This window comes from Erinaceus europaeus, chromosome 10 (assembly GCF_950295315.1).
Source record: "Erinaceus europaeus chromosome 10, mEriEur2.1, whole genome shotgun sequence".
NCBI lineage: Eukaryota > Metazoa > Chordata > Mammalia > Eulipotyphla > Erinaceidae > Erinaceus > Erinaceus europaeus.
Genome location: NC_080171.1, coordinates 115,289,617 through 115,313,621, shown reverse-complemented (window position 1 = coordinate 115,313,621; position 24,005 = coordinate 115,289,617). Strand labels below are relative to the sequence as shown.

The following is a 24,005-nucleotide window of genomic DNA, read 5'->3' as shown; positions in this document are numbered from 1 at the left end:
CGCGTTCGAGAGCGGCGCGCTCCCCGGAAGTGACGTCACAGCACGCGCGTGGCGGAGCGCGCCACTTCCGCAAACAGAATCGTGGAGGTTGTATGGGTGAGTGTGGCGGCTGCAACTGTCTGGTCTGGCCCTTCCTTTCTCTTTTGTCCCTTGTCCCTCCATCGACGTGGGATGGAAGGGACCCATCGGTTCCTGTCTGGGCCCAGCATCACACAGTAGGCCTGAACCTTCGCTGCCCGTCCCGTGGCATTATTATGTCCCGGACCTGAAACAGAATGGGCAACACCAGCGAGTGTGGACGGGCGTTGTTGCCCTTCTTGAGCTGGCGAGCCAGCGGCCAGACAAGCCCGAGGATCTGCACCAAGCCCCACCCCAGGGTCAAATGCGATGGGGATGGGGGTGGGTGCGGTAGGGAGACTAGGCCCAAAGAAGCTTCTGCAGCTGCCGATCCAAAACTCGATCTTTAGTTTTTTGGGTTTTTTTTTTTTTTTTGGGGGGGGGTGTTGTTGTTGTTGCTGTTATTTAAAGTTAGGCCAAGACGGAAGAGGGTGGTGGATTTCGATCGAATTCTTGTTGCCTGTGATGCGTCCCTCTCGAACCCCGCGCCCCGTCCCCGGTCCCGTGTTAATCCGGTGCAGCCGTGTAGCCGGCGCGGAGAGGCGCAGGCCCAGCCGGGCTCCCTCTGGGAGAAACCCCCGTGCGGAGCGAGACCCGCTTCAGCTGGGCAGGGAAACCCAGCTCGGAAGCACCGAGTCATTTCATGTTCATCTCTCAGCAGATTGACGACGCCTCACCTCGTGGTTTTGGAGAGGCAGGTTTTTTTCCGCTTCTGGAGTTGACACTTTGACGATTGGTTTCAAGTATTCTAATTTTGTTTATTTAGTTATTTATTGGCGGTGGCGTGGCATTGTCGTTGACTCCGACCAACCGAACTTAAGGTCTTTCTTTCTTTCTTTCTTTCTTTCTTTCTTTCTTTCTTTCTTTCATTCCCTTTTGTTGCCCTTGTTTTATTGTTGTAATTACTGTTGCTGTTACTGATGTCGTCGTTGTTGGACAGGACAGAGAGAAATGGAGAGAGGAGAGGAAGACAGAAAGAGGGAGAGAAAGACAGACACCTGCAGACCTGCTTCACCGCCTGTGAAGCGACTCCCCTGCAGGTGGGGAGCTGGGGGATCGAACCGGGATCCTGATGCCGGTCCCTGCGCTTTGCGCCACCTGCGCTTAACCCGCTGCGCCACCGCCCGACTCCCCGAACTTAAGTTTTTCTCATGCCCGCTTCTGTGGACATATTTGGCTTATCTGAGTCAAAACGAACTCAATTCCAATAGCATTTATAAGCAGTGATTACAGCTGAGTTGCTAAATCAGGTTGGTTTACGTGAATTTAAAACTAGTTTCGATTCTTTATTGGGAAGTTACCTGGCAGGGAGGAGATACGGGACTTAGTCATTCATTGGTCAGTTTTACTAAATGACCACTTACAGTAATTATTTTGAAATACACCCCCCCCCCCCATCGCACTCTCATTCAGTTCTGCGTTTGCACATAATGGTTTTTGTGGCCTGAAACCCTAATCAGTAAAAATTACTATTTGTTGAAACCCTTCCAGTTTACATGATTTGCTTTTACCCATTACCTTAACCTTATTGTTAAATTAGCTTACTGGTTTGTTCTGCTCTTGAGCCAGTTCTTTTCAGATGGAGAGAGAAAGTGAAAGAGAGGGAAAAGACTGCAGTGTTCAATCTTACTCCAGTGTGGTGGGGAAACCTCTTGGACTTAGGTGAGAACATAGGTCATGTGCATGAGAAAGTGGACATTTCAAGGCTTGGCATGACTTTCCACCCTCCCAGTTTCGGTTATAGTTTCACAGTAATTTTCTGCGGTGCCACCAGAATCTCAGCCAAACCTGCCATGATTCTGAAAGGTATTTTATTTATTTATTTCTGCATCCAGGGTTATCGCTGGGGCTCGGTGCCTGCACTATAAATCCACTGCTCCTGGAGGCCATTTTTCCCGTTTTGTTGCCCTTGTTGCGCTTGTTGTAGTTGTTACTGTTGTCATAGCTGTTGATATTGGATAGGACAGAGAGAAATCGAGAGAGGAGGGGAAGACAGGAGGAGAGAAAGACAGACAGACACCTGCTGACCTGCTTCACCACTTGCAAAGTGGTGGGGAACTGGGGGCTCGAACCTGAAAGGTATTTAATGCAGTGTACTCAATGGAAATTCAGTTACTTGAAGTATGTCTGTAATATCTTCAAATGTCAGATTCCATTTTTTCTTAATCCCGCTGTGCCTACATGAAATTTGATAGTGCCATGCACGCCATTTGGGAAGCAAATAAAGTACAGATCACAGTAGAAATTAATACTTAGATGCCCATACTTTCATTTTTAATGTTAATGGTGACTTTTATGAGTAAGGTGGTAGACATTCTTGGGAATCATAATTAATGTTTTCCATTAGCATGTGCAGAAATTAATGTGTAGTATATACCAGTTTACACTGTTAAAAGTATTCTCATTGTAGTGAGATTAAAAAAAACAACAACAACTTAGAGTTGATTATATTAAAAAAAAAAACAAGCAGAAAGCTTCCAGTAGCCTGGGAGGTAGACAATAACTAGAGCTTGAATTCTCGAGCAGGGACTTGGTCCCAAGTATTACATCTGCCAGAGTGATGCTGTGGTGTTCTCTCTCTGTGTCTCTCTGTCTCTCTTTCTGTCTCTCTCTCTCTTTCACAGACACACACACACAAATCTTTTTTTTTTTTTTTTTTTTTAGTTTATTTATTTTTGAGAGAAATATGCAGAGAGAAACACCAGAGCACTGCTCAGATCTGGTTTATGGTAGTGCGGGGGATTGAGCCTGGGACTTCGGAACCTTGCACATGAGTCTCTTTGAATAACCATTATGCTATCTACCCCTGCCCGAAATAAGTCTTAAAGGAAAAAAACTTTGGGTCCAGGCAGTGCCTCAGATATGAAAGTCTCTTTGCATAACCATTACACTATCTTCTTAGCCCTAAAATTATTTTAAAGGGAACCAGGAGACAGCTCACAGCCTGATAAGGGTTTATATTTTGCCATGCAGGAAGATCTGGCTTTGACCCCCTGGCCACCACATGGGTGCACTGTGCAAAGGGGAAGCTTCACAAGGGGTGAAGCATGCTGTGTGCAGTGTCTTTCCTCCTCTGTCTCTTCACTCTCTTATCTTAAAAAAAAAAAAAAAAAAAAAGATGGTTTAAAGTCTCAGTCTTTGCAAATAATACCAAGCCTTTATCATTGCAGTGTTGATGAAGATTTACCATCTATTTAAGTAATCAAAATGGAAAATTGTGCAAATGCAGAGGACTGTGAAAAGATTTCTCTTGAAGAGGCAAAAGCATTAATAGATTTAGAAACAGAGCCTTCATTCAGTATTAATGAAAACACTACTACTACTGACACTGGGCTTTCTGAAAAGGCCCCTACCTGTGGGCAGGTGAACAGTCCTAGAAAGAGAAAAATAGAATCCGAAGGCGAACTACAGGAAAGTTCCAACTGTGAAGACACTCCGCCCAAGGAGAGAGTACGTAATGCCGAACTCGTCCTGGAGGAAAAAGGTTCTGGTGATGATGAAGGCATTTCAAGGAAAAGGAAACTGGAGCTTGATGATTTCCCAAAAGAACCTGTTGGAGATGGGACTCAGATAAAAAGAAAAAGAGAAGTTGAGGCTGTTCCTCAGAAGCAAAGAGTATGTTGAATGTGTTTTATTTGTAAAGGATTATGTCTAAGTGACGTGGGATAGCTGTGAGATAATGCTGGTTTTTACATGATCTTAATAACTTAATGTTCCGTTTTTAGCAAGAGTGACCTTATGATAGAGTAATTTTTCTGCTCTTGGATTTGCTTTTAATTTAGGTGCTGCTTCTGATGAGATAATTGTTATCTTGTATCCAAGTTCTTATGATTTGTGGGGTGGTTTTTTTTTTTTTTTTTTTTTTTGGTTTTTTGTTTGTTTTGAGAAAGACAAGCATGTAAGGTTTCAGTCACTTGTCTTCTTTTTAGGTATTCATCTCTTTTTGTCAGTGTCTGAAGTAGTTGAAATTATCACTTAAATTACACATCTTAAAAGTCATAATGTGCTTTATGCCCTAACAATGTAATTTAACTGCATTATTTCTGACTTCTTAATTGGGAAGGATACATGAAATTTTAGCTAAGTGGATGCAAGAGTCTGATACTTAGCAAGGTGCACAAGGAATAGAAAGCCATGATTTCATATTGTAAAGTAGTCCGAAGCTGGATCTGGTTTTAGAGAGAAAGATTATTCCAGTGAATAATAAGCACTGTCAGCATCTCTGGACATCTATTATAGGTGGAAAGTTAATTCTTGTAATAGAGAGGAACTCATATGTATACTTTTCAAATTTTTACTAGCACTTTGGTTCACTTTTCAAGTGAGCAGTTTTAAAACTTGGATGTAAATAACTTGTGTGTAAATAATAAAGTGAGGAAAAGATGGGTGCTTAGGTTGGCCTGGGAACTGGGGGATCTGAAACTCACTAACCTGTGGCATTTGGACAGAATGTGTAGGGCTTTAGGAAGGGAGCAGGAGTTGAAACTGCCAGACAAGAATCATAGCAAATAATACTGCAAATCACTGGCACTGAACACAGCCTATTAACTCCTAGTCTTCTTGTGTGTTCAATCTCATTTAATTTTCACAACAATCTTACAGTATATTCCAACTTATCCCAATTTTATTTCCTTCTAGGAATTCCATCCACTGACTGGCATTCATTGAGTTGAATAAATCAAAAATCTGGGAGAGTACTGGTTTTGTTAAAATTACATAGATTTTCATCAGTATGAACATTTAAAATAAGATTTTTTTTTTTTTATAAATAGGGAAAATAATTAGTGGTGTTTCTGTCTCTAACGCTCACTTTTGCTTGGTGAGGTTTCCCAGTTTCAGTGATGCTTTCCCCTTCTGTATAGGTCAGATGTCCTGTGGGGCTTACTTTGTTTGCTTATTTTTGCAAGCTCTGATTCTAAGTTTTGTCCCATTCCTCTATTTCAGAAGCTGGAAGAAGGACACAGTTCAGCAGTAGCTACTCACTATAATGAACTTCCAGAAGTTGGTTTGGACAAACGTAGTGAAAGTCGTATTTTTTACCTAAGAAACTTTAATAATTGGATGAAAAGTGTTCTCATTGGTATGATTGCTTTTGAACTAGAGGTTGGGATTTTTAGTTTCTACTCAAATCTGTTTTTTCTCCCCAAAGTCACTAATTGCTATTCACTTACTAGTCAACCTTTGGCTTTATAAAATTGGAGCCAGAACTAGAGCTAGGTCTTCAAAAAAGACAGTGTGTTCTACTAATAGTTGAATTCAGGTGTTCAGGTGCTATTATTATTCTATTTGACTCTGATAATTTCATAACAGCCACATTGCTGGATTAAACACTCAGTTAAATCAAGAAAATATATATTGTCAACAATTTTTTCTCTCAAAGGACTTTCAATATGCCGGTAAAGATCTTGTTCTGATTGTCCTTGTTTTTCCCTGTATGGTGTTTGGAGAAGAAATAAAGTTTGTGTTGATAAAGACATTCAACTTGTTTTAGAGAGAGCATTTTATCTCTAGAAACTCACCTTTGTAATTACATGGAAGCCGTTGCAAAAAAGAAAAATACAACTCAGAGTTCACTTACTGTATTGTCTAGTACTCTTAGCGTACTCTTAGTGTGAGTTTAGAGAACTTGGACGAGCCAGTGTATTTTGCATTTTCTCACCAGAAGGTGGTTTTTTTTTTTTTTTTTCCCTTGTTAAATCAGTATTAGGGAAAAAGAATGCTTTGGTGATTATCTTGGAAAGAAAAAAAATGCAAATTATGGGTACTTTCTACTGGTTTTAATGATAAAACTGTTATTTATCAGTTATCAAAGGTGAATTTTCATTTAGGAAGTGTTAGGGGTGACTAGACTCATTACTTCAAGTACATTTAATGTTCTGTCTCCTTTTTTTAGTATTCAGGCCTCATCACAACAATATGGCTTATCTGCTCTGTCAGCTTGAGTAGCAGGGAGCCCTCCCTCCCCCCATTTTTTTTTCCCTTTTGGCAAATTTAGTGTGCTATTTTTAGTTTACACCTTTAAGGTAATCATGGGACCTTTGTAGTCATAATTTCTTTTTAGCTTTTTCCTTGTCATCCACCCTCTGATACAGATAATTTATCCTAGGACATGTTTTGTGATATGTCATGTACTCGTGTTTATTTGTTGAAACAGTATTTTTAAAGTTCAGCCTCACTTTCTTTGTTGCTTTCATTTCTATAATCAGGAACACAAATAGTTATTAAAGACCTAAGTCAGATCTAGCAAAACTTTCCCTCAGTGTATTTATAGTATTCTTCAGCTGTCTCAGCAACTCCCTCAATGGGCGATTAGCTTTCTGCACCTGTCTCTGCACTGATGCAAATCATGCGGCTTGTGCCAAGCTCTCTGTTTTTTGTTTGTTTGTTTGTTTGTTTTTACTTTCTCTTAAGTCCTGTTCATTGTCATTGACTTTTCTCTTGTTGATGCTTTATACCTTGGTAAATAACTTAGTACTGTCCTTGAATATGATAAAGAAGTCTTTGAATACCTTTTCACAGTGACTTTTTATAAGATCTTAAAAGTAAAGAGATTTTTCTAATTACTGCTTTTTTTTTTTACTCTTTCAATCTGATATTTGATTTTTCTCCTGAGATTCCTAGCAGAAAATTTAATATAGAGTACTTTAGCTGAAATTACTCTCCTGTAGACATTGAAAACTTTCTGCAGAAGTATTTGCATAGTAGAGTGTTGGACTGTTGGAAAAGTCATGATGTGCTTCTTTTTTTTTTTTTTCCCCCTCCAGGGTTATTGTGGGCTCGGTGCCTGCACCATGAATCCACCGCTCCTGGAGGCCGTTTTTTCCCCCTTTTGCCCTTGTTGTAGCCTCGTTGTGGTTATTATTATTGCCATTGTTGATGTTGTTCATTGTTGGATAAGACAGAGAGAAATGGAGAGAGGAGGGGAAGACAGAGAGAGAGGGGGAAAGACAGACACCTGCAGACCTGCTTCACCGCCTGTGAAGCGACCTACCTGCAGGTGGGGAGCCGGGGGCTTGAACTGGGATCCTTACGCAGGTCCTTGCGCTTTGCGCCACATGCGCTTAACCCACTGCGCCACCGCCCGACCCCTCATGATGTACTTTTCTGTTTTTCTGTGCAGAAATGCATCAACACTTTTCTGACAGCCCAGTAGTAGACAAAAAAAGAAATTTTAGTCACCAGTGATGGAGAAAGAATAAAACAACTAGAATTGCAGAATACTTTCATTATCAAAGATTAGTAATATCCCTTTAGATGATGTTTTTACCAATTGACAGTGTGAAGGAGACTGCTGCTAATATTTTTGTGGATTGGAATGAAAGATTCCATTTTTATGTAAAGGTCTTAAAATTATGATGGTAAAATTAAGAGTTTTGTGTTTGTTTGTTTTCTTACTATTTATTTATTCCCTTTTGTTGCCCTTGTTGTTTTATTGTTGTAGTTATTATTGTTGTCGTTGTTGAATAGGATGGAGAGAAATGGAGAGAGGAGGGGAAGACAGAGAGGAGGAGAGAAAGATAGACACCTGCAGATCTGCTTCACCGCCTGTGAAGCAACTCCCCTGCAGGTGGGGAGCCGGGGGCTTGAACCGGGATCCTTCAACCGGTCCTTGCGCTTTGCACCACGTGTTTGTTTTTTTTTTTAACTATATTTTTGTTGTAAGCTTGGTATCTTTTCTGTAAATCAAGCACTCTTGTGAACTTGTTAATTTTATTTTCTTAAGCATATAATAAATGAAATGCTTCAACAAGAGAAAGCTACATAGAATTCTCTTATGAACAACAAATGTTGAGTATTCTTGTAGTAAGATTTAAAATATAGGTGGGAATAGGTAGCACAATGCTTATTCAGAGACTTGCATGCCTGAGGCTCCAAAGTCCTAGGTTCAATCCTCAGCACCACTATAAGCTAGAGCAGAGCAGTGCTGGGGGGGGGGGGGAATAGATATACACATACATATATGTGTATATTATATATTACATATTTCCATATATGTATGTGTAATAAAACATTGAATCATTCTGAAAGTAGCCTCAGGAACCCATTTTTACTTTCTAAACATATTCTTTCGCCTTTGATTACCAGAGCATCAAGTTGATTAAATCTTAGTCATATTTTGAAATGCTTGCCAAATATTGTAAATTAGATACAGAAAGGGATATGTAACATTTTAAATCTATACTGTCAAGCAGAAGTTAGTATGTTATTAGGGATAATAGTTTATGCTTTAGTGAAAGGGAATTTTCTTTTTTTATGACATTTCTCTCTTTTAGGAGAATTTTTAGAAAAAGTACGACAGAAAAAAAAACATGATATCACCGTCCTGGACCTGGGGTGTGGTAAAGGTGGTGATTTACTCAAGTGGAAAAAGGGAAGAATTAACAAGCTGGTTTGTACAGGTAAAATAAATAAATAATGGCACCAGAATGGATGACTGTGGCTAGGCAGGTAAAGAGAAAGTAAGAATGACCGTGTTTGTCAGTGTGACGCTGAAGTTACATTACAGTGAGATACCTGGGGACTACATATCAGATTTGTTTGTTTGTTTTTTAAATAAATTGAGCCTCCATTATTGGAGACTGGAACAGTGGGAAGGAACTGGGTTCTCACAACTGTCTACATATTCATTCTGCTGTGACACATCATTTGATGAATACTTAGGAAGTGAATGTATTTTCCTGTTTTTCTGTGCAAGAGTGCATCATGACTTTCCTGCCCGCCCTGTACAGCCACCACCAGTCCATGGTGTTTCAGAAGTTGCCATTTTCACTTGAAAGCTATGATTTTATAATTGACACCAAATACTGTCGGTTTTCTTTGCTGTGTGGGCCCACCCATATTGTTTATTTTTAAGGAAGACGTGTCACATTACCACTCTGAATAATGTTTTGTGTTTCTTTCTAGAAACACAATAATTTTTCAAGTAAAAATTATTTTCTAAGGAGCATTCAGTGTACATCAACACAAAACAGACTTCTTTCTAACTGAGGAAATGTTTTATAAGACTTGTTAGTCACAGTGGTCTTACTCCTTAAGAATTAACAATCAGGGGTGGGGGTAGCACAGCAGGTTAAGCGCATGTGGCATGAAGCACAAGGACAGATATAAAGATCCCTGTTTGAGCCTGCCCACCTGCCCCACTCTCCACCTGCAGGGGAGTCGCTTCCCAAGCGGTGAAGCAGGTCTGCAGGTGTCTCTTTTTCTCCCCCTCTCCGTCTTCCCCTCCTCAATTCCTCTCTGTCCTATCCAACAACAATGACAGCAATAACAGCAATGATAAGAAACAAGGACAACAAAAGGGGAAAAAATAGCCTCCAGGAGCGGTGGAAATGTAGTGCAGGCCCCCAGCCCCGGTGATAACCCTGGAGGCAAATAATAATAATAAACTTCAAACTTCAACACATAGGAGAAGCGTTTTGTTAATTTCCACTTCCTCACATAAATGTTGAAAGACTTATGTTTAAGAACCAAGACTTATTTTCAGAGAGGAGAGTATCATTTCGACATCTGCAATGCCAGGGGATGGGGCCTTCATGCTTGAGAGGCCAGCTGTGTCATATCTAGGCCGTCATTAAACGACACCCAGCTTCTACTTCTGCTCCTTGCTGTTCACTTAGAAATGAAGAATATATTTAGTATTGTCAGTGCCTTACCCCTCCTTTACTACTGAGGATGTTTTCAGTGTCTTGCAAAACAATAAGGCATTTGCATTGATAGAGACTTCTCTTATTTTGAAGAAAAGGTTTTATTTTTGCTTCTATAAAAGGTACACTTCATGCCATGTTGAGATAATGTCTAGATTTGTGCCATATTTGCATTTACAGCTTGTTATCTATGGATCTTTTGACAATAATGCTTGTCCCCCCAGATATTGCTGATGTTTCTATCAAACAATGTCAACAGAGATATGAGGAAATGAAAAATCGTTGTCGTGATAATGAGTATATGTTCAGCCCAGAATTTATAACTGCTGATTGTTCAAAGGTACAGGTCTTTATAAAATTTTGATTTTAAAAAAATATGTATATTTTTATCTGGGAAAATGATTGAAAGATCAGCTCCTTTATGATTTTTAAATGTTTTGTGAAACTTAAAGAATCCTGGGACATGCATTTTTAATTAGAAAGTCTCATAATGAATTTCCTTGAACGACTACTAGATAGGTATTTTGTGCTATAATTGAACATGTGAAATCCTGTTGTTCTTTTACTATTTAGGTAACATTAATTTTTTTTAAATTTGAAGTAAGAATGACCTCATAATATGCTCTGTTCATTGTGTAGTTCATTAGAGTAGGTTCCCAACATTCAGAGTGTTTTTTTCCATCTTCCACCTGCTTCTGAAGATCTTAATTATGAAATTCAAGAACTAGAGAAGTACTTGATTGGTGTTTCACTTTGAACTTTGTTCTTTTTCAGACTCATGAGTTCATTAAACTGTAACAGATATATACTTAACCGCACATTTCGTTTGCAGTTTCGAAAGTGAGAAGAGTGGTAGTACACTGCTACAAAGTTGGAAACCTCTTTAAAAGCCTTTTAAAAGATCCTGAAATTCAGCTTTGTGGTTTTGTTAACCTCAGTTGCTATCTGACATCATTTTACTTCCACTTTCCAGTAAAGCCAGATAAAAAAGACTGGCTTTTTTTTTTTTTTTAATAATTGATAATTTTAAAACCTACTTTTAAAGATTGCTGTGGAAATGAGAGTAAAATTCTGTTGAACCAGATTAAAGGTTGATGCCATTCAAGCTTTTATATGTTGGTTACCTAAAGAAAGAATTGGTGAGAAAGGTCTACTTTTATTTTTATTTATTTATTTATTTATTTAACTTTTTTTTTTACTTTTATTTTTAGTATGTTACTCTAGAAACTAACTCATTGGGAATTTCTATATTGTCACTATCTTTAAAACTTCAATAGGGGAGTCGGGCTGTAGTGCAGCGGGTTAAGCATAGGTGGTACAAAGCACAAGGAAGGGCAGAAGGATCCTGGTTCGCGCCCCCAGCTCCCCACATTCAGGGGGATCACTTCACAGGTGGTGAAGCAGGTCTGCAGGTGTCTATCTTTCTCTCCCCCTCTCTGTCTTCCCCTCCTCTCTCCATTTCTCTCTGTCCTATCCAACAACGACAACAACAATAATAACTACTACAATGAAACAACAAGGGCAACAAAAGGGAATAAATAAATAAATAAATATTTAAAAATAAATAAATAAACAAACAAATTATTATAAAAAAAACTTCAATAGATTTCAATTTGTTTCAGACATTCTTGGTTGACAAATATCGTGATCCAGAAATGCAGTTTGACCTCTGCAGTTGTCAGTTTGCTTATCATTACTCATTCGAGTCCTGTGAGCAGGCTGACACAATGCTGCGAAATGCCTGTGAGAGACTTATTCCCGGGGGCTATTTTATAGGTACCACTCCCAATAGCTTTGAACTCGTGTAAGTACTTGTTGCTATATTTCAATTTATAAAGTGCTCAATGTTAAGCTTTGTTAAAATTAACAAATACCAGAAATAGAACTTAGGAAACATGCCATGTTGATCTTACATGGGTCAAGGACTTTGATAATGTATTTGAACAGGTTCTTAAAATTTGCAATCAAAAACCAGATTTACAAGTGAACCTCTGAAACATCTTTATGTTTTATGTTGGAGACTGATAGTACACTGATCCAGAGCTTACAGTGCTTAACAAATTGCAGATTAATACTGAGGCATTTAGTCAGCTGTCATGATGATGATAACTACTTCAGCCTAGTATTTACTTATTATTATTTTTATTTTAGTATCTAATTTTTCGGAGATGAGGTGAAGGGGTGGGGGAAGAAACACTGCAGACCTACTTCACTTAGACTTTGCATGGTGCTTCCATGTGCTTACCAAGGGTTTGAATCTAGGCTCTTCCACATGACAGTGTGCGCTCTACTGAGTGAGACTTCCAGACCCTTTGCAGTCATTATTATTAGTAAGTTGTTAATGATTTCTGCCATACTAGTTCTTCCCCCACCACCCCCTTTTTAAGTTTCAAATGCATTTATAATTTTTTTATTAAATCTTTTTTAAAATTGTCTTTATTTATTGGATAGAGACAGCCAGAAATCAAGAGGGAAGGAGGTGACAGAGAGGGAGAGAGACAGACACCTGCAATACAGCTTCACCACTTGTGAAGCTTTCCCCCTGCAGGTGGGGACTGGGGGCTTGAACCCGGGTCCTTGCGCATTATAACGTGTGCTCAACAAGGTGCACCACCACCCGGCCCCACATTTATAATTTTTAATATCTAATGTTTAGAACAATTTGCCAGATAATAGTTTATATTTTTTTATTTGTGATTCTAGTACGTTACAAGGTTATAAGATTACAGTGTATAGTTGTACACCAGACCCACCACCAAAGTTCTGTATTTACCACACTCCTACCTCCCAAAGATCACCAGTATACAGTACAGTCCTTACAAAGTCTTAGAAACAGTTTGCTTGCTTGTTAGTTCTGTAGATCACACAATGTGAGTGAAGCCGACTGGTAATTGTCTTTGATTTCTTGTTTCACTAGATATAATCTCCTCTTGTCCCACCCATCTTGTGTGCCAAAGGGAATAATATCTTTGCTCACATAGCAGTATTCTGTGGGATATCTATCCCATCACTTCTTCAGCCAGTCATCTGCTGATGGGCATCTAGGCTGCTTCCGCTCTTTGGCTGCTGTGAAGATTGCGGCTCTGAGTACAGGGACGCGCGTGTCTCCTCTAACTGGTGTTTGCGTGTCCACTGGACTAATGCCCGAGAGTGCATTGCTGGGTCATAAGGTGATTCCGTGTGCGTTTGTTCAAGGACTCCAGACACTGGCTTTGCATTCCCACCGGCAGTGTAGCCGAGTCCCTTTTTCTCCACATCCTTATGAACACTTGTCATTGCCTTGTCTTGTTAATGGGAGCCATTCTCGCAGGTGAGAGATGGAATCTCAGTGTAGTTTTAATTTGCATTTCTCTGATGATGAGTGAAATGGAGCATTTCTTCATGTGCCTGTAGGGCATGTGTATATGTTCAGTTCTTTGACCCACTATTTGGGGGGGGGGGCAAGTGTTTTTACTTCTTTTTTAGATCTGTGCCAGTTCTGTACAGATGCTTGATATCAGTCTCTTATTGGATATGGAACGTGCAAATAGCTTTTCCCATTTTCTGGGATGCCTGGTTATCTTTGTGTAGCTTGCTTATCTACTCATTTTCATTTTCCACACCCATGGAGCTGAGTCTTCAAATACATCTTTGATGTGAAGATCCTGCAAAGTTTTCTTCTATAAATTTTAGAGTTTCTGGCCTAATGTCCAGATCTTTCCTTCATTTTGACTTGACTTTAGTGCATGATGCTAGGAGCTGGTCTGGTTTCACTTTCCTGCTTTTCTGCATGTGGCTGTCCAATCTTCTTCTTCTTATTATTATTGTTATCGTTATCTCTATCTATTGGATAGAGAGAACCAGAAATTGGGAGGGGGCGAGGCAGAGAGACACCTGCAGCCCACCTACTTCACCACTCATGAAACTTTCGCCCTATAGGTGGGGATGAGGAGCTTGAACCTGGGTTCTTGTGCACTGTCACATGTCCACTCAACCAGGTGTGCCACCACCTGGCCCCCGGACTGTCCAATTTTCATAGCACTGTTTGGTGAAGAGACCTTCTTTAATCCATTGAATGCCTTTTGCCCCTTTGTCATATATTAGCTGTTTATATGTGGGCTCATTTTCTGGGCTCTTGGCTCTACTCCATTGATCCACGTGTCCATTTTTATTCCAGTACCATGCTGTTTTAATTACTGTTGCTTTGTAGTATAAACTGAAGCTGGAGGATGTGATACCTTTCCTTGAAAGTGCTTTGGTTATTTTGTGGTTCCACAGAAATTTTTGGACAGGTTGTTCAGTTTCTTTGAAAATGCCATTGGGATCTTATTAGGGATTGTGTCGAAATTATAAGTGGTAGAATGGCCACTTTATTCTTTTTTTTTTTTTTTTCATTTTTTTTCATTTTTTATTTAAGAAAGGATTAATGAACAAAAACATAAGGTAGGAGGGGTACAACTCCACACAATTCCCACCACCCAATCTCCATAACCCACCCCCTCCCATGATAGCTTTCCCACTCTCTAGCCCTCTGGGAGCATGGACCCAGGGTTGTAGAAGGTAGAAGGTCTGGCTTCTGTAATTGCTTCCCCGCTGAACATGGGCGTTGACTGGTCGATCCATGCTCCCAGTCTGCCTCTCTCTTTCCCTAGTAGGGTGGGTCTCTGGGGAAGCTGAGCTCCAGGACACATTGGTGGGGTCTTCAATCCAGGGAAGCTTGGCCAGCATCCTGGTGGCATCTGGAACCTGGTGATTGAAAAGAGAGTTAACATACGAAGCCAAACAATTTGTTGAGCAATCCTGGATCCCAAGCTTGGAATAGTGGAGAGGAAGTGTTAGGGAGGTACTCACTGCAAACTCTGGTGTACTTCTGCTTTACTTTATTCTTTTTAAAGATACGTACTTATTTACTTTGCCTCCAGGGTTATCACTGGGGCTCAGTGCCTGCACTATGAATCCACTGCTCCTGGAGGCATCTTTCCCCATTGTTGTTGCCCTCCTTGTTGTTGTTATTGTTTTTGCTGCTATCACTGTTACTGTTGGGTAGGACAGAGAGAAATGGAGAGAGGGGGAGAGAAAGATAGACACCTGCAGACCTGCTTCACCACCTATGAAGCAACCCCCTTGCAGGTGGGGAGCTGGGGACTCGAACCAGGATCCATAATGCTAGTCCTTCCTAGCTCTTCACGCCATGTGCACTTAACCCGCTGTGCTACTGCCCAGAGGTAAAATAAATATCTTATTTATTTATTTATTTATTTTATTATCTTTATTTATTGGATAGGGACAGCCAGAAATTGAGAACAGGGGGAGATAGAGAGATACCTGCAGGCCTGCTTCCCCACTTGCAGAGCTTCCCCCTACAGGTGGGGACCAGGGGCTTGAACCCGGGTCCTTGCGCACCGTAATGTGTGCTCAGGTGCACCACCACCCGGCCCCTAAATATTTTTATTTTAATGAGAGAGCACTGCTCGACTCTGACTTACAGTGACGCTGGTGATAGAATCTGGGACCTGGTAACCTCAGGCATGAAAGTCTATTGTAGAGCCATTATGCCAGCCCAGAATGGTCATTTTTATGGTTATCCCATCAATCCAGGAACAAAGGATGTTCTTCCATTTCTGTATGTCCTTCTCTATTTCTTATGGCAAAGTCCCAGTTTTCCTCATAAAGCCCTTCACCTCCTTTGTGAGATTCACTCCAAGGTAGTTTTCCTCTTTGACTCCTTGAGGTATACAGAAATGCCACAGATTTATGTGTACTGATTTTGTATGTTGTGAACTGAGTTTATTATTCCCAGTACTTTGTTGGGGAAGCCTTTGGAGTTCTCTAGGTTTATTATCATGGCCAGCAAATGAACTGGAGCTCTTCCTTTGCAGTGGCCTATTGCTTCTTTAAAAGTATTTCAGATCCAATTAAAAAACTGATCGTCTTCTTAAAATTACATCTGTATAGTTTTTTGATAGTATAATCTTATCAAATAAGTGCATGTTAATAGTTTTTTGTTTTAATTTGGGAATGACTCTTACAGAAAACGCCTTGGAGCTTCAGAAACAGAATCATTTGGAAATGAAATATATACTGTGAAATTTCAGAAAAAAGGAGATTACCCTCTGTTTGGCTGCAAATATGACTTCCACTTAGAAGGTGTTGTGGATGTGCCCGAGTTCCTGGTTTACTTCCCATTACTAGTCGAGTAAGAATTCCTTAGTCACTATTCTCTTTACGACTTGATTTACAAAGTAAGGCATATTCAAAATTGCTTACCCTTCTCTCTTACCTTAAATGGGGCTCAAATACAAAGCATAACTTTGTGCCAAAAGCTACTTGTTCTTTCCTTCTGGAAGTCATCTTCCGAGATCAGACGAGATCGGGCGTGTTCAGGGTGGTATGGCCGTAGACTCTGGAAGTCATCTGTCCTACTGGTAAGGCAGGGAGCCAGCTGCCTTCAGTTTATGGCAGAAAATACCCAACGTTGGAGGGCGGAATATTTTTTTTTAGTAAATGCTAATCATTTTTACAGTATATAGTAATACTGAATCTTCACCAAGCAAATGTCTTTCTTATGAAGGGAACATATTAGAAGTTGCCTTATATTTCCCTATGATGTTGAATTTACTAGTGTCTCATGGGTAACGTTGGTATATCAGTCTTAGATGTATTGGGTTGTCGGAAAAGTCATGACATATTTTACTATGCAAAAATGTATCGTGACTTTTCCAGCTACCTAGGAGAAAATCAGAGAATGCCTGCGACATATCCTGGCAAAGATCTGTAGTACACGGTAGAATGGCAAGATTGCTAAGCTACAGATAAACGCTGCTGTGCTTTGCAAAGTCAGGAGCTGGTGAAATGAGAAAGATAAGCCAAACTCTTCAGAACCTTCCTTAAAAGAGACTATGTCAATAAAATTAATAGTGTACCTTGCTAAAGAATCCAAAAGATAGATGAAAACAATGTATTTTAAAGGGGTTTCCACTGGGGTTTGATTCAGCGGCGTAATAGGACAGTATCTCTCACCTCTTCATCGCCATTTCACCACCTTTTCATTGTATTTCCTGACCTGTCTGTTACATGAATAAAACTGTCTCTAACCCATGGAGATGCAGACTGAGTGACGTTTTCGTCCAGGTGTGGTTGCACTTCATTCATTTTTCATCATCCTATTACAAAGGAGCCATTGCCAGTCAAGCCCCCGAATCACTGTTAATATGAGAGAAAGCTGTTGACTAGTTATATTTTTGAAGTCTTTTCATTGAGTAATATTCTGTTTGTTGTTCAGAATGGCAAAGAAGTACAATATGAAACTAGTCTACAAGAAAACATTTCTAGAATTCTATGAAGAGAAGATTAAGAACAATGAAAATAAAATGCTGTTAAAACGAATGCAGGGGCTGGAGGTAAATATTTTTAAAAGGTGTAAAAATTTTATTCATGGTAAACTTGTTTGACTGTTTTTGATGTCCTTTTCAAGACCACGTAGGGATATTTATATAAGTTACATGGCTTATTTGCTAAAGGACCTAGGACAGAAAGTGGTACAGAAACTCTCCTTAGTGGGTACAGTAAGTCCTCCATGAGTTAGTGAATAACATCATTAGTTACTGTCTTCTAGCTATTCCTGCTCTAGTCTGGGACCTCAGATTGTCGGCATTTGGATCTAAGTATTTTTGGTGGGGGTGGCCTCTATACTATCGGATGCTGAGTACCATCCCAGATCTCTACCACCATGTGCTGATAGCGTTCTTGTCCCCAGTTCTGACAACAGAAGATGTCTGCATATTTCCAGATGCTTACTGGGATGCAAAGTCATCTTGAGTTGAGACCTGCTTTCAAATAATGGTCTTAGGTTATAGGACTGATTTAAATTCATGACCAGGTTTCAGGACAAGCTCAGACAATGCATAATTCTGTTACATGGTGGACTGTTTGTGACTCGTCCGTTTTTTCAGCGGTATTGATGCAGGGACCTGCTTAAACCTGGATTCTACTTCTACTAGTGCAACAGGGGAAGCAGCAGCAAGCTTTAAACTCAGTGCAGTCAACAGTCAGTTTTCCATGTGACCTTTCTCAGTACTTTACTGGGAAGATCTGAAGTGCTCAGCATTCTGTTGAGCGGTAGCATCATACTCATCAAATGGTCATGGGGCTTTTAGAGTTGAGCCTAGTGTATTTCTGAAGTAGTTTTCACATACTCTTACTTAGGCTCGCATTTCCCTGTGAAGTGAACAGAGCAGCCGTATCTTGAAGTGGGTAGCTTGAGGCTCAGATTTGTTCCTAGTCCCGTGGCTCTTGCCCATTTGCTGTAGGTTTTCTAGATGGTGCTTCAGCAAACAGTGGTGTCCTACTACATCCACGGCCTCAATTTTAGTCGGGGGAGTTCTCTTTTAAATGATGAAATTGTCTTTTAAAACCAGTAGTCACTAAGATAGTGTGATTTTACTGCCTGTATTTCTAATAAAAAAATGTTAATATATGCTTTTAATTAGAAGAGGCTTATTTTTGTGTGAGATGGGTGAAAACGAGGGGAAAATCTTGACACATAAAACACCACACACCTAGCGCGCCTTTGGTTTTCATCACCACTTGACACAGCTTTCAGGAACACAGGCTCTACAGCCCTTCAGATACTTGTCTTAATGCCACTCCCACCACTAAAATAGTGGAGGACAGAATTTGAAACTTGGTGGGGGGAATATATATATATACATACACACACACATACACACAGTTAACTTATCTACATCCATCTGACCTGGAAAAATTCCTCTTTTTAATTTAATTTTTTTATCTTTATTTATTGGATAGAGACGGCCAGAAGTCAAGAGGGAAGAGAGTGATAGGGAGGGAGGGAGACACCCGCAGCCCTGCTTCACCACTCGCAAAGATTTCGCCCTGCAGGTGGGGCCAGGGGGCTCTCAGGTCCTTGCACACTATAATGTGCGCTCAACCAGGTGTGCTACCACCCGACACCCCAGAATTTCTCTTTTTGTTTCATTTTGAAAGTGTGTGTAATTAGTATTACTGAACTAAAACATAGAAATTGTCATCTGTTTAATTCTGAATTAGAAATTTCAATGTGATACCTTAACTTGAAAATTTTCACTTGCTTCCCTAGCCTTATCCTGCTAATGAGAATTCCAGACTTGCCTCTGAAAAGGAAGATGACTATGAGCATGCGGCCAAATATATGAAGAATAGGCAAGCAAGGCTACCTTTGGTGAGTTTATTTTTTAACATGATTTATAGGGGGGAAAGTATATATTTATGAAGCTTAGGAAATTATTTTACGGGGAGCTGGGTGGTGGCGCAGTGGGTTAAGCGCATGTGGCACAAAGCACAAAGGCCAGTGTAAGGATCCTGGTTTGAGCCCCCAGCTCCCCACCTGCAGGGGAGTCGCTTCCCAGGCGGTGAAGCAGCTCTGCAGGTGTCTGTCTTTCTCTCCCCCTCTCTGTCTTCCCCTCCTCTCTCCATTTCTCTCTGTCCTATCCAATGACAACAAGGACAACAAAATGGGGAGGGGGGGCATCCAGGAGCAGTGGATTCTTAGTGCAGACACCGAGCCCCAGCAATAACCCTGGAGGGGGAAAAAAATTATTTTGACTACTAGAATGTCTTACTAGTCAGTGTGTGCAAAATAGCATAGATTAGGATATCAGAATGCTTCTTACTATTTGGCAATACCAAATGTAATTTCTATGTTTTGTATAGTATTTAATTTTGTGACTTCTTTATAAAACACAAAACTCTGTTTCCCCTACTGTAGTTCTGTCTTTGTTACACTTTTCTAAAATTCATCCTTGGTTGAGAAGCAGTGGATTATAATATTTGTCAATAGTTTTTCACCATTTTTTCTGTGGTGAGATGTCATTACAGATTTAATATCATTTACACATTCTGGCTACAAAATTTTACTTATAGTTAAGTTAGGGTTGTTAGAGCACCTCCGTCATTGAAAAGTAAGCACATACGCTAACACATCATAACGCTTCCTTTCTCTCTCTCTCTCTCTCTCTCTCTCTCTTTTTTAACTAGGGAACACTAAGCAAATCAGAGTGGGAAGCCGCAAGTAAGTATCCCCTTGTGAACCTACTGACATTTCCAAACGCTGTCACAAAGTAGTCCTTGAAGCTTGAAACTCTAGAATTATCCCAGGGCCCAGCTGGTGGTGCACTCCATAGGGCGCTCATGTTGCCATCGAGGACCCAGGTTCAAGATCATAGTCCCCACCTGCAGAGGGAGAGCTTCCAAGTATCTGAAACTGTCAGGTAATCACACCAGCCTACTGTATAGTGTAGAGAAAAACACTTCTGTCTCGTGTGAACATCAGTGATAGCGTATAAATAAAAAAACAGATGACGCCGGGCTTGAGGCATGTAGGTTGCCGCGAATATGAAAATCGACAGGATAAAAGATGGTGGTCAGCTCACACGTGGGAGCCACAGCACCGCATCAGTCAGGTCTTTGATGAGTGACACTGCTATAAGATGGAGGGCTGCGGGAACTGGGGAGTAACTTGCCTGGTACAATAGTGGGGTAAGTGTGAGATGCTGGTGAAATAGTTCACTTGGACGGTGTGCTGCTTTGCCATGTGCACGGCCCAAGTTCAAGTGCAGCCCCCACCTCGTTGGAGGAAGCTTCTGTGCTGTGGTCTCTCTCACTATATCTCTGTCCCTCTCTACCTTTTAACCTCTGTGTCTCTTAAAGTGCTATATTGGGCTGGGCAGTAGCACAGTGGGTTAAGTGCACATGGCACAAAGAGCAAAGATAGGTGTAAGGATCCCAGTTCAAACCCCTGGCTCCCCACCTGCAGGGAGGTCGCTTCACAAGCGGTGAAGCAGGTCTGCAGGTGTCTATCTTTCTCTCCCCCCCTCTGTCTTCCCCTCCTCTCTCCATTTCTCTCTGTCCTATCCAACAAAAACATCTACAACAACAATAACAACGGGCAACAAAAGTGACCTCCAGGAGCAGTGGATTCATAGTACAGGCACTGAACCAAACCCCAAAATAACCCTAGAGGCAAAATAAATAAATGAATAAATAAAATGCTATAGTTTGCATTCTGCTGGTCAGCTCGTTGAATCTTAGAGCCTGCTGCTCAGTTAGAAGCACTTAAAAATGTGAATGGGAAGTGGGGCATTGCTGTGGATTTACTGTAGCCCACAGTTTGTATCTTTAAACCTCAACTGAAATGCCTACAGGAAAAGCAGTTTATATAGTGAGACTTTTTAAGAATTTTTAATATTTATTTATTTATTCCCATTTGTTGCCCTTGTTTTATTGTTGTAGTTATTGATGTCATTGTTATTAGGACAGAGAGAAATAGAAAGAGGAGGGGAGACGGGGAGAGAAAGACAGACACCTGCAGACCTGCTTCACCACTTGTGAAGCGACTCCCCTGCAGGTGGGGAGCCGGGGGCTTGAATCGGGATCCTTACGCCAGTCCCTGCGCTTTGCACCACGTGCACTTAACCTGCTGCGCTACCGCCTGACTCCCTTAAGAATATTTTTGTTGTTGGAGAAGAGAGTTGTGATGTCTGATCTCAAGTCAGATACTGCGTCTGGATGATTTTAAATGACTCCAAACTAAGGCAGAGCAGGACTGCTGAGTTGTTGGTAGGAGGTGCAGTTGTGATGTGGGTAGGTTTGGCACATTGGACTGCAGAGGATTTGATTACCTGGAGTGTGGAGCAGGGGCCTGTACTGACCTGCCCTTAGTCTTGGGGCTGCTTTGGACTGTTTGGCTTCCTTACTTGCCCTGCCTCTTTCCTGCCCATCAGTACTGCCAACAACATTCATTTATTCTAATTCTTCTTCTAGCGTTTGCCCTTCTTCCGTAGCCAGTCAACAGCGTCAGGTTGAGCCTGATGTCTGCTTGTTGCTGGCTTTGAAAGTGACTGGGATCCATGTGGATTCAGTCGGCTAGGAAGGATCGTCAGTTTCCCCAATAAATGGGTACTCACGGGATGCACCACGAGAAGGTCGGTCCAATGCATCCCATTTATTCTAATAGAAACCGAGAACTAGTAGGTTAGAAGCTGAGAGTACTTTGACTGGAGAAGTATTTTGGGGGAACTGGTATGGTATTTCTCTGCCAGTGCAGGGTAGGTTAGAGGGTCTGAAGGCTCATCTGTTCTACTCAGGAGTTAACCCAAGGGCTAAGGACTCCAAGTTGTAATGCCTTGTGCCTTAGCTCTCTTGTTGAATGTCCCAGTGCATGCCTTGAATATTTGTGTGGTGTTTTGAGGATTTGTCATCTTTCTAGTTATCTTCCATACCATAAAAATCAATCCAGTATCTTACTGGAAGACTCCCCGGAGTACTCACACTAGTGCTGGCACATTGGACTGGCTTAGATCCTTTTACCTCATTCCAGGTAAAAGGATCTAAGCCAGATTCTTTGGTTTACTTTTTTTTTTTCCCTCGCTTCCATACTTTGATTTTTTTTTTCCCCCTCAGACTACTTTAGAAAATTTTAGGGGCTGAGGGGTGGCACACCCAGTCAAGTGCACATAGTACTATGCGCAAGGACCCTGTTTAAACTCCCCCACACAAACACACCTGCAGCGGGGACACTTCATGAGTGGTGAAGCAGGTGTCTGTCTGTCCCTCTCTTCCCCCTGTTCTCTCACATCCTCTGTCTTTATCCTAAAATAATTAACTAGTTAATTTTTTTAATGTTAAAAAAAATCCAGGGATTAGAATTGAGATGCTTGTGTTCACTGTGATGGTAACCATGAAAGCAAACTCTTAACTTGTATTTGTTTTCTTTTTAGGTATTTACTTGGTTTTTGCATTTGAAAAGCAACCGTGAGCGCATGTGCAGTTGCACCAGAACAGCTGTTCCATTTTCTGCAGATTTGAATGATCCACCTGAAATCAGTTTGACAACATTCTGTTTGTTAATCTCAGTTATTCAAAATGTTCAGGATACTGCCAGAAATTCTAGTGTATAAATTCAGCATTTGCTGTCTGTGACAGAAGGAACTTTTGTGTGTGTGTGTGTGTGTATAAGTCGGGACCTTTGTCTTGAAAAGTCTATTTTTTAAGTAATGCCTAAGGATCCATTTGTCTCCACTCTCTTAGCCTTTGAACGTTAGAGTGTGACATGTTAAAGCCTCCAGACTCTTCACACAGTGCTCTGACTCTCGCTCATTGTTTACAGTATTCACCTTCTTGCAGCAGTAGGACAGATACAGCACACTGCTCTGCGAGTGTGCTGGCTCACTTCATTGTTTCACTACCCTGCTCTCGATATTAAATGGATCGCATTTTGTTCAGTGCTGTCTTAGTGTTCGATACGTCTTGCTAAAGTTGTTTAAAACTCAATTCTAGGAGATCAGGAAAAGTATTCACCTAACCCTTTAGCCAGTTGCTAAATTTCATTTTGAATGAGTACTTTGTTCACTAAGAGGCAATTCTGGGTCAGAAAGAACATTTCAGATGCCATCACAGAAATGTCGTCATGCAGATTTTCTTTTAAGAATTTCCACTTAGCAGTAATTAGTCTCTAGTTATCAAGACTGTATATTTAGAGTTAATTGTCGTTGAATGGGAATGCGGTGGTTTGTATCGGGATTTAAAGACAGCCTCTCCCCTAGCAAGCAACTGCCCATTTTCCTCACAGTTGACGGCGGAACTGTGACAGAAGAGTCTGGCCGTCTAGAGGGCGGCAGATGAGCTGCGGGTGGAGGTCCTGGCGCTCGGTGCTGAGAGAAAGCTGTTGTCACACATCCGCTGCTCGGCTTGGCCAGCAAGAGCCCTGCCTGTTTGTCTTTCAGCGGGGCTTTGCACAGCAGGACCCAGCATCCTCCGAACTTGTGTCTGCCCTCTGACAACCCTTGGAGTTGGTGACCCTGACTGCTTAGCGCCTCTCCCAGAGCTGACACCGGAGTTCATGATGGCTGTTCCCTGACATCATGTGGAAAACTTGCCAATGCTTAGAGGCTGTGAGGATTTTAAAGAGCACAATGAATGTTGCGTATGGATTTAAATGGTAATTGTACATCCTTTCAAAAATGAATTAGGGGACCAGGCGGTGGCGCACAGGCGAAAGCTCGCAGGTTACCTTGTAGGGACTTGGTTCACCTGCAGGGAGAGGCTTTACGAGAGGTGAAGCAATGCTGCAGGCATTTCTGTCCTCTCTTCTCCCTATCTCATTTCTATATCACTACAAAAGAAAAAGAGAGAGGAAGGAAGGAACATCACTAGATTCATGGTTTTAAAAAGTCACCGCTTTTTTTACTTGCTTTACAAGTGTAGGCT

The 24,005-nt window shown here is 41.1% G+C and overlaps 1 protein-coding gene across 2 annotated transcripts; it reads left to right on the top strand.

Moving 5' to 3' along the window:
• The first annotated feature begins 102 nt into the window (after positions 1-102).
• Positions 103-22,727, top strand: RNMT (RNA guanine-7 methyltransferase). 2 transcript variants are annotated; one of them, XM_060200604.1, is made up of 11 exons: positions 103-377; positions 3,288-3,732; positions 5,062-5,197; positions 8,391-8,516; positions 9,986-10,101; positions 11,384-11,565; positions 15,772-15,936; positions 17,023-17,140; positions 18,859-18,960; positions 19,776-19,809; positions 22,517-22,727. In XM_060200604.1, exons 2-11 carry the CDS (start codon positions 3,325-3,327, stop codon positions 22,552-22,554), a joined length of 1,425 nt encoding a protein of 474 aa, XP_060056587.1. In that variant the 5' UTR covers positions 103-377; positions 3,288-3,324; the 3' UTR covers positions 22,555-22,727. The 2 variants fall into 2 exon arrangements, with proteins under 2 accessions (XP_060056587.1, XP_060056588.1); XM_060200605.1 differs by lacking the exon at positions 103-377 and adding an exon at positions 1,726-1,923.
• The last annotated feature ends 1,278 nt before the right edge of the window (positions 22,728-24,005 follow it).